Below are 11,447 nucleotides of genomic sequence, written 5' to 3'. Positions count from 1 at the left end.
TTCCAGAGAATCACGATGTTTAGTTATTTCTTATTTCATCAACGGTGTAATATATATAAATAATATATTTATATATTAAACTTTTTTATAAATAATAATATATAAAGTGTAATATTATATATATAGTGGCAGTTGATGATCATAAGCATATAATAAGCAACATATAAACACAAACTTTTAAATAATTAGTCTTATTAGGAAGTAAACGAATATCTTTTATTTTTTCTAAATGTTATATGCAAAAAAAAAAAAAAAAAAAGTAATGAATACACAAACATTTACATATAGGGTTCAGCATATGGAGTACCAGTTTAGGCCCAGCGTCCCTAAGCGTGGCAGTGTTATTTCGTCTATCACAGGCACTCTAGTTACTGTGGCGTTCATCCATGTGTGACAGACGACGCTGTTGGTAAAGTCGTCCAAGCTCAGTGTTATAACACATCTGAATAAGCTGTGAATGTCATGTTCGAGTCGGCCCAGTCCTCCGTGTGCGTTCACCACGCTCTGATCCCCGGTAATGTCGCCTGAAACGGTCCTTGCTGGCCTAGAGATCCATCAGGATTTCCCATTGTCAGATTCATATCAACTATGTGGTTTGGAATTTGCGTTGTATTGGCAAAGGACGGCATACCAGCAAAGTTACAGCTGTAGGGGTTATTTCCATAACTGTTGTAGTAGTTGTTGTATGGGTAAGAAGCCACTGTGACGTTATACGGTGCACCATGCGACCCTCCGACACAAGGCTTCCCGTCTCGAACCAGCACCGGCACCGCAACTCTCCGCGGCGGGAGCGGATGACCGGCCAGCTCGAGAGTTTTGTCCTGTCGCTGTCGTTTGCACTTGTACCTCCGATTCTGAAACCAGATCTTGACCTGAGTCGAGGTGAGTTTGAGCACGGTGGCGAGCTGGTCCCGCTCCGGAGCGGAGAGGTACCGCTGCTGCTTGAACCGGCGCTCCAGTTCGAACACTTGGGTCTGGGAGAAGAGCACGCGCGGCTTCCTGCGCAGTCGCTGCTTGGGTTTGTCCTGCTGTGTATCTTCCTGCTTCCCACCGCAGCCCGAGTCTTCAAACTCATACACACCTAGTCACGAATAACAGCAGTCATATTAAGAACGGCCCTGTGTGCATTAACATTCTTTTTCTGTATAAAAATCAACTGTAATATCTGATACACGTCGTTTTGTTTTAGGGAAAAGCAAAATAAAAATGCACTAAAAATTAATGTTAGGAGATGCATAATGTTCTATTCGTCTATAAGGCCTATGTAATAACAATTTAAACGCTGTAATAGTACATCATAACCTATAATACAGTCGTTTAACTAATTGTCTGATTCCTATTATTTTGAGTAAATGGATCAAACACATATGCAGGCACAACGATTCATGTGGAAAGGTCCAGTAGCGATGGAAAAACGCAAAGGTGTTTAACCAAAAATACAGATTTATATTCAAGAAACTTAAACTTAAACGAAATATTACGCGTATAACATATCCATTGCGCATATTTACGCAAAGAACGTGAAACAGGGGCTCTCGCGGGCGCCTCGCGGCCGGTGTGGTGGTTTTATTACTGTGGCAACGCTGCGTACCTGGATGAGACGTCTGGTCCCTTTCCTCTTCCTTCGGGGACACGCACGAGCCTCGCAGGACGTCGAAGTCATCCGTGTTCAGGGCGCATTTCACCTGTTCCCCAGAAAGGAAGCTCGGCTTCTCCGGACTGTACAGTAGCTCCAGACTTCGACTGAGCGCGCTGTGCATGCACTGCAGCTGGAGAGATTGCAGCGGTGCCTCGTCCGCCTCGGAATTCGAAAATCCCTGTTGGTTAAAAACATGCTGCTGTTCCAATTTCAAGATATCCTTAACCGAGAAAGGCGTCGAGGTCACGGGGCTGGGAAGCATCGCTGCACGACGCGAGGAAAACAAATCTCGTGGGGCAGACGTGAACAAGTTAATGCGAAGACCAAAGCAGACTGCTGTGCTCCACCCGTACGTAAAAGAATACGCGTATCTGTGCTTAAGAAAAAGCGCAATCTCGCCACTACAGCGACCTTTAAGCTGTCGCCCAGTGGCACATAAGATCAAGAGTATGTCTTTCTCCTCTTTCTGCTCGCGCTTCCGCCAAGTGCCATTAGCTGCTTCTTAGCGCGAGGTGGGAAGTTCGCTCTTATCTTACGACGACCCCTCCCTCTCTGTGCGTCTCTGGCGCGCGCAACCACGCGTCGCTATATTCAGTGTTTTGCACAGTAGATTTCGCAAGGAGAGTTGGCGTATTTGGACGCATGTTTGATTGTGAAAATTTAAAAGATGGTTCTTCACCTATAAGTCATTAAATTAATTGATCATTCACTGACTATAGTCATCATATGACCATATTGTTTTTGGAAGCCAAGATGCATTTTTTTTTAATGAAACAAATTGACGTTTGAGTTCGTTTTGAAGAAGCTTTTAACGTTTTTACTTGTTTGGTTAGAAAAATTGTAAAAATGATTCCATATAAATCTGGAGTTGGAGGTGGGCACACTGCTCACACCACCCAGCCCAACACACTATAAGACCCTAACACACCACATGACCCTAACACTATATTAGTAGTGTGACCAGAAATTATTGGGGTACACAACCCCCGTCCCCCCAAACTACGCCTATGATTGATATTATTACACCAGTGAAATAAATGAATATACCTCCTCTTGTGATAAATTAATTGAGGCTAATATAGGCTATTAATGCGGAATAGTTTGTCTGTAGGCCCATTCGACACTGGGCATTCCTACACTCATTTTAACCGTAATGACTTCAAATACTGTTTTTGGCGTAGAAGCGGAACGAAATGATTTTTTACCCAAAGCCACATTTCTGTTTTGTTATTGCAGCGGTGGACAGAAGCATCGTAAGATCCCATTATTAAGGTTGTTTGCGCACTGTCTCTTTTTGCGCAGTGTCCCTTTAGTGCAAAGTGGATGTCCGATGACGTGACGCCCACCCTGACATCCAACAGGCCTATTAGTGTACACTCGGCACAACAAACAGTAACCCTACACCTGATGTTGTGGCTGAAGGAGTCGCGGCGCCAACCCGCAATGCTTGGCTGGGGATGGGATGCACAGGGGAGCCGCGCGACGAGGGTCTTTATCCCCCCCTCTAATGACCACCGGATTACGGTGTGCGATAAACACGCGCTAAAGCATCATTTGCTTAATGGAAGAGGCACCAGAGGGCTGTCTAGGTTGAAGGAATTAAATTTCAATGATTCAGTTCAAGTACTGCGTTGAACACCGAAAAGCATGTGATCTAGTTTTTTTTCTCAGTTTGAGTCATTAATGAATTTTGCACGTTTGTCAGTTTGGAACCATTGTTTCTTTTCTTAAATAATAAGCAAAAGTTTTTTTCTCTCATTTGTATTGATTTTATTCTAATATTGCAATTAGTGTTATACTTCAATTATTCACAATAAAGTACCACCAGATGTGTATCGTCTTTTTATTTATCTGGTGAAATGCCCGTTGCTGCATTGCTAGCAGGACATGGTTTCTTTTTTGGTGAAAGGTCGTTATTCCTCGCATTGTGCAATATGTTTGTTGGTCTGCTGTACTCACAATAGAACCTTTTAAAGACATCCACTGCAATTAAACGGCCATGTCACATCCCTGTCCTTGTAAGGTATTTGGCTACAGAAAGACTAAGACTGCGATCCTCTATTAATTCGATTTACAGCACCGCTGTTTTTGTTTGACATTTGTAACAAAAACTTCCACAGAATATTTATTTCGACACTTAACCAATTTTAGCTTTCCATCTGGAACGCGCGTTTCAGCTATAAAACTGTCTCTGATTGTTAAAGCTGGAGACTCCAATTCAAAACATAAAGCGGCCGTTTAATTTTGATTTTAGGCCACGTTTCTCATTTCTGAGTGAAAATGATATCATTCTATCCATACGTCCACGCATATAAAACATAAAAAAATACATATACATACATACATACATACACATATATAGCCTAGATTGTCTGTATCAATTTGTGTGTGTGTGTGTGTGTGTGTGTGTACTGCAAATACTGCATATATATGCAGTATATTTAAATTAATTAAATTATATTAATTAACCTCTTTGCGTCTTAGAGTGGATTATTTTTATTGTTTTTGCAACATTTTTGAGCAAAACAGCATTTATACCCAACCCCAGAAATGGCTGATTTAACTAAAATAAGAGTATCTGTGGAAGGCATATGACCTACGCCAATATTTATATTCGGCCAACCTTTTTTCTTCTGTAAACTATTCTATTTCCCGGTAATTACTTCAAGTAACTGTCCTAAGACTCAATCAAAGCATCTTTGTTGAAACAACTCTAATATGCTTAAGGCTTGAAGTGTCCGTAGAGTGTCCTATACAGACTGGAAAGGTGGTCTACCTGAGGGAACTGAACTTGTCCACTTTTTGATGAGGTAATGACTCTTAATTGCTCATTCCTGCTCCGGTGTCGTTTGAGGTCTTTGAGTGTGAAATTTGGGGTGCCGGCGCCCAAAATCGAAGCCAGTCCTCCGGCCTCAAAGCAACACTGCTGGACACGATCTTACTGCTCGCTGTGACAGTGTAACAGTAGATGGCAGTTAAGTAACGCTCACCGCGAGATAGCCTAGCCCTAATTAATCATACAGTAAAATAGGAGGCTGATGGCAGCTGAAAGAGGAGACCTCCTCCGAGTGCACCGAGCAGAGCCTCCGAGCCCTCTTTTAAAACAGTTTGCCACCGGAGCTTCATCAAAACGTCATTTGAGATTCCCTTGTACGCGTCCTGTCGGAGCTCTATTCTGGAATCTGTAATTTCATACAGTGGGTGGTGATGTCGATAGGTAAAATTTGATTGACAACGTTCACCGAGTTGCAAAAATTGGGGGACCAAATTATTGGAGCTGAAATTAGAACACAGGGCGTTTTCATAAGGCTTCTCTTCAGGTGTGAAATTGTGGCGTACCGACAAGCAGCCCGGGTTTAAATTGAACCAAATTTGAAAGATTTCATAATTGATTGAGTTCTTTTATTGTGTAGTATAGTAAACACAAACGCCAACCGCTTACCAAATACCAAATACAGCCTACACTGTAGAATTCGTAAAATTATAGTAAACAAATGCTAATTTGAACAAATAAAACAAATGCCCGTGGAAGCCGACCCTGACCCCTTTAGTGAAATTTAATGAACTTCTACACATCCTATACAAGTCCTATAGCGTAAATAACCAGATAATTCAATGGCGCAAAAATGTATTAATTAAACTTTGTTTAGATTTAAAAGATGTAGGTTCATAAGCTCTGTTTTTATTTAGTATAAAATGAGCTACAATATATATCCGAACTAATATAATAAGAAATATAATAACTTGTGTAATATAATAATCATGTAAACAAATATATAACATGAACATGTAGCCTTTTATCCTGCCATAACATGTCAGAAAGCTCTGTTGATATTAGTGAAGAGTTCAGCAAAAATAATTTGTTTTTGCTATAATCTGGATTTGCTGTTTTTAAAATTGTTGTTCGAGCTAAATTTGTGTGACTTGTGAAATAATCAATTTAATCCATCTTCTTCACGTTATAATTTGCTCATGCAGGTTTTTTCTGATATGGCAACAGACACATTAGCTGATGGTTTCTAACTCGTGACCTAAGTCCTGAGTCCTGAGTCTTCTCAGGATACTAAAACTCATCTCAGCCCCTGCAGAGAAGTCACGAGCAGCAACGCTTGCACTCTTATTCGAACTAAACCGAATAAAGCACCGAATCTCGAATAATTTCCGCTCTGTCTGGAGCCGTCGCGATGCAGACTATAATTAGAATAGAACATGTTCAGATACACCTGCAGTCGTCCGGAATTCTCGACATATTCTCTTATCCTGTACTTTCTCTCACCTTTCTATGAATTCTCAGGATAATTTCCCAGTAGGCACATTATGTTGTATTTTTAATTCCATTATGTTATACAATTAAATAGGTTTGTAAACGTGTGTTATTCTTTAAACATTTACTACCTTCTCGCTTATCTTCTCGTCTGCTGCTCCCTGCTCCCGCCATGGCGCCATCTTTCTGTGTTCTCTCTCTCTCTCTCTCTCTCTCTCTTTAGACAGAATGGAAGATTCTGAGCAGACCACATTAATTCATTAATTACAGATCATGATTACAACTGCGGTCATAGCCGCAATCTAGTCCAAATTTGACTGTATAATGAACTTAAGTAATGACTGAGATGAGCGTGACAGAGGATTAGAAAATCATAGTTTACACTGTTTACTACTAAAAATACTAATTTAATTTTTACGGCGCACTAGTAGTAATTTAGTAGTAGTTACACACAGAACATACCGGCAATCAAAAACTTTTGAAGCTATATTTTCACAAAAGTCAAACTTCAATAATTATTTCCCACATAGCGCTATTGATTTTACTGTGTGATACCGTACATATACTGCTAAAATAAACACAAACCAGCTTTTCAATTAAATTATTCAACGAAAAGTAAACCTATCCGATGATCAAAAAGAAAACTGCTTTCCATCAAGATAAAAGTGTGTCCTCTTCCGCTGTTTGAAGAACTAAAAGTGTCATGGGCGAGCTGTGCTGGACTGGCCTTTTAACGGTAACTGTTATAGATGCGGCCTGAACCACGGCAAACTGATTGTGGTGTGAACGTGTGCTACAGAACAAATGTCATGTGTCAATGAATACTATAGTTGCAAAGAACACGACACAAGTGCCATTTCAGTTGCTACTGATCCCTTCTCTCATAGACCAATACTGTCATATAGGGTACAGCACCTGTTTGTTGAGTTCTTAACAGAGCACTAATTCAGAGCACTAACTCAGCACTTGCTGTGTTCTTAAATTGTCTGTCTATGGTTATTTGTGCTTCTTGGCAAACGTTTAACTTGCAAAACACTAGGTAATGACACTGACTCCAGTAGTTTAGTAGTAGTCTGACTCAATGGTATCTTGAATTCTGGCCTATCCGTACTATTATCTAGGATGAATTCTGTGATCAGATGCAAAGCACTTTTGTAAGTCACTCTGGATAAGAACATCTGCTAAATGCCGTAAATGTAAATGTAAATGTCGGTTCAGTAGTTTTCTTACAGGTAGGCTACATTGTGTACACATGGACGTAATTTTGTAATAAAAAGTGGGGGGGACACATGGATTCGTCGCTATTTAAATATTTGGTTTTAACCGTAAAAACTGGGGACCAACACCGGCTTTTGAAAAAGTGGGGGGGACATACCCCCCCCCACCCCCCCCCCCCCACCCCCCCCCCCCCCCACCCCCAATTACGTCCGTGTGTGTACATAATTTTCAGCATTTCAGCATTTGGACATTTTTACAGTTATTAGTAGATCAAATGTGAACTCCCTGGCAAGCACAATTACTAACCGAATGGGAAAAATTGTATACAATGGTGATACATTTTTATAAAAATTTTATAAACAGGTGTAAAAAAACAGAACACCAGGGATAAAAAGCACAGAGGAGGAGACAACCGTTCAGCAATTGTAAGCGAGTTGTAAACCAGCGTACATTAAACGGTGTACCGAAACACTTTAAAACACGTGACCTGCGCGCGAGAAACACAAGCAACAGAGCGGAGGCGTGTGCTCGCGCCAAGAGAACGCTACGCGTGAGAAACATGGGAAATGTAGTTCCGGAGTGGTGAATGGGTCAAGAACGCTGCAGAACACGTGTAACCGCATCAGGCTGTGCTGAGTGCTTCTCACAATACCCATTGTCACCGAGCAGTATCGCACGCCCAAGCCCGAAGCCCAAACTAGGCAACAGCGGCTAGAAAAACCCCTGAGACCGAATAAGACGCAAACCCTCCGAGGACCCTGGACACAGGAGGGGAGCCTATTATGTTAGTTAGCTATTATGTTAGCAGTAGCCTTTGAGGAACTAAAGGGGGACTGAGAATGTGAGTGATGTTTGAGAGAGGTGTGACGGTAGGGCAGCTCAATACAGAGCAAACAAAAGTCGTTTATTTTACATATTCAAACGTTTAAGGTAAAATGATTTGAAATCAGCAGAGATATCAGCTGTCCTACGAATGCAGACATCAGAAAGGTGTAAAATTGCTATATTGTGTACAGTAGCCCTTAAGCAGGTTCTTGTTGTTTCTTGTTGTTAGATCTCTTGCAAGTAAAGCTTTTACTCAACCGCAATTACTAATTTAGTATCAATGCATCACTAGCAACGCAAAAAGAGTATTAAATGTACAGTGCAGACTTCCAACTCTAACCCTAAAATAGTGTTTCCCTGTTTTTATGTTTTATCTTCCTGTGGATTAAATGGCGGGTTAGCATGTTAGCGTTGATCCACTCCTGTGATCTTCTGCAGGTAGAGGAGTTTGTGGCACGCCCAGCTCGGGTCAGAACCAGGCCTCTCACAAGACTTGTGCCTATTACCCACTGTAGAGAATTAAAAATAAATATAGATTAATTCACTTAATTAAGTCAATTAAACCACGTTTTACTGGCTTGATATTATTTTTGTTCTGTTTTTTTAAAGTTTATAATTTTTGCACAGCAGTCCTGTGCCAAAGACTTTAGATCCTAAGCAGTAAGCCTGCACCATGATGGTTTTTTTCTATGATATTACAAAGGTCTGAGTAAAACAAGCGTATCCATCAGCTGCTAGCGGAAAGGTGTACATGTCTGCAGCAAATGTCAGCCTGGGAGGGTAGACCTCTCCACTGGGCTCCCAGCAGGGCGGGCAGAGAGGCACCGAGGGTCACTTCATGTTCAGAATAAATATATTTACTGTCAACACTGTTTTCCTTTTCTGAGTGAATATACTAAGGGTGTAAAAGCAATGTCCTTTAAATGCTTCGTGAAATGGGAAACTGGTCTGTGCTCAACAACTGAAAAGAAGTATTATAACACAAATGCAAACCAACTAACCAAACAGACAAATCAAACAAACTAACAGACAAACAAGCAAACAAGCAAATTACATTTTCCCAAGTTGCCATATGTGCTTTCACTAGATGGCGCTACATGAAGGGTGAACCCTGTCACACTGTGGCAGTTGAGTTCTGTCCCTGGTTCACAACATGCTCTATGTGAGTTTTACTTTACAGTTTTTCTCAGTCGGTTTGGTTCATTTCTCAGATCAGAATTGAAATTCTCAAAACAGTTCATTCAGTCTCCACATCTCCTTGTCACTTGTGCACATCATAATTTAATTTCTCCTTGTGTTTAACATTTTCCAAATGCTTTTGTACATATTGCAAATGGACATGGGCAGTTGTCTGTTGTTTTTTACATTATGTGTTGCTTATGTCATGTTTATCAAAATGGACGGACGGACGGACGGACGGACGGATAGATAGATAGATAGATACTTTATTGATCCTAAATAAATATATTGGGAAATTCTTGAAATAACACTGGTATACTTGAATAACAAGGTATCTCTTGAATAACACTGAGATACCTGGCTTTAGTGTTTTCATAATCTATAATATAACAATGAGATACCTGTCTTAGTATTAGAGATTAGGGAACACTTACTGTAGTTATTGCATTTTCATAGCCCATGTGAATAAAATTTAATTCCATTCCAACATCACATGCCAGACTGACAGTATCTGCTGTAGAGATGTGGTGTTTTCCATGTATGCTGACATGACTTTCTCTCTTATTTGAAAGCTGCTTTGTGACAACATGTGTTGTAAAAAGAGCTGTACAAAAAAATTTGACTTTGACTTTGACTTGGCAAAGCTGCCCGTGTTGCCATGTGTAAGGAAGCTCTCCTCAAACAGGAGTTACGCTGGGGTCTCGTACTGTGACATCTGCAGCTCGCATTACCACTAGATGTCTCTGTAAGTCCTGCTGCAATGTCCCTCTAAAGCAGGACAGAGACATAGCTGAACACATTTGGACACACGTTAGAATAATCATTAAAAAACGGAAATGTAATATAATATAACGGAACATATAATGTGCATTTATTAGTGTTCCCTCAAAGCATAATGTTGTTTTTAAAGAAATAATAAAGTTGGTGGTGTAAGGCCGAGAGAAGACTTAAACGTACCATGCTGTGACCCTCCAGAATTGATCCTTGTGAGAATTCCAATGAGGCAGGACTACAGATTCTCAGTACTTTTCTAAATATGAAAAATCACTTTGATAATATCAAAGAATATTAAGGACCAAAGGACATAAAACTCCAGTGTCAGCAAATTTGGTACTACTACATAAATCACATCAGGTAAAAATTAAAATGAAATCTGATTTAACTGCTACAGCTGATGTCTACATGTAACCTAACTTCCAGTCCCAGAATAGACCAACCCTTATGTAATATCGCCCCCTGCTGGTGAGAAAGGCAGCGTTTGGCAGTGCATCAGCTGAGCACAGTTGCATAAGGGAATTGCTGCTGCTTACTGCAGAAGGAAATGCAATGAAACATTTCTAACCAGGACAAACTGTGAGCAGTATAAAGTACGGTTATGCCCATATATATTACAGTTTTTCCCAGTCGGTTTGGTTCATTTCTCAAATCATGCTTTACATTGGCATCACAACTAGTGCATTTCTCAAAACAGTTAGTGCAAACAGCAAAACTCAATGAAATACCGGCAAAATCACGTACTTCACTCAAAATTCTTTGTTTTTGCCCCAAAATCAAATATTTAGGTCAGTCGATTTGTCAGTGCCATCAGAATATCTAGTCTGTGTGCCATTGCCTATGAACAAGGCAGTCAAAATACTTAGTCATGTTGTCAGTGCAACTATAAGTCACAGTCATTGTAGACTGTATATTCTGATGGAAACTAGCTAAGCTTTTGATTTCAAGAACGCTGCACATTCTGTGGTATATCAAATACATGGTACACACATACACACAAAACTACAGACGGAACACAGTTACACATGACTGTATGTGGGAGACTGATAGCAAGAAATTGGACTGGAATCAAATTTGTACAGCAATATTGTTTGACGGTATTGTTCGCACTGCAATTTGTTGACAAAAACACTGACTGAAATTCAGAAAAGACAGACAACTGACTGGAAAAACTGCAAAATTAGAATCTTATTCTACACATTCAAAACAACCTGAGCACATACAGTCTCCTCTTGCTGTGTGAAAATTGAACCTCTGCTACCACTATGAGCTAGTCTTGATATCCTATATGGTATAAGAATGCAAAAATGCAACAAAAAATAAAAGAATAACATGTCAGAAAGTATGTCAATGTGCAGCATTACAGCAGAGAGCACATTTCTGAATTACATACATGTTTTCTCTATGAAATGTTTGAACGATTGAAGACACAGTTGTTCTTCCAATATTCAGCTTCACTCAGCAACCAGCTTCAGCCATTGTGAGACCATGACTTACATGTAAAACATGGTCCACAATTGTTGCCCTTACTGTATTTCACTGTTTTGT

The 11,447-nt window shown here is 40.3% G+C and overlaps 1 protein-coding gene across 1 annotated transcript; it reads right to left on the bottom strand.

The window, feature by feature from the left end:
• Positions 1–277: 277 nt before the first annotated feature.
• On the bottom strand, positions 278–2,129 carry nkx2.7 (NK2 transcription factor related 7). The gene is made up of 2 exons (XM_076990276.1): positions 1,592–2,129; positions 278–1,081 (listed from the first exon to the last, which is right to left on the bottom strand). Exons 1-2 carry the CDS (start codon positions 1,899–1,901, stop codon positions 495–497), a joined length of 897 nt encoding a protein of 298 aa, XP_076846391.1. The 5' UTR covers positions 1,902–2,129; the 3' UTR covers positions 278–494.
• Between the last annotated feature and the right edge of the window lie 9,318 nt (positions 2,130–11,447).

This window comes from Brachyhypopomus gauderio, unplaced genomic scaffold (assembly GCF_052324685.1).
Source record: "Brachyhypopomus gauderio isolate BG-103 unplaced genomic scaffold, BGAUD_0.2 sc74, whole genome shotgun sequence".
NCBI classification, from domain to species: Eukaryota; Metazoa; Chordata; class Actinopteri; order Gymnotiformes; family Hypopomidae; genus Brachyhypopomus; species Brachyhypopomus gauderio.
Note: the sequence above shows the minus strand (reverse complement) of the source record. Positions and strands in the feature narration are given on the sequence as shown.

Bases quoted from the DNA above. Each gene is read 5' to 3' on its own strand.
- nkx2.7 (XM_076990276.1), bottom strand. From the start codon at position 1,901: ATGCTTCCCAGCCCCGTGACCTCGACGCCTTTCTCGGTTAAGGATATC. The intron at 1,082-1,591 runs GTACGCAGCGTT...ATTCGTGACTAG, and splicing joins GGACCAGACGTCTCATCCAG to GTGTGTATGAGTTTGAAGAC.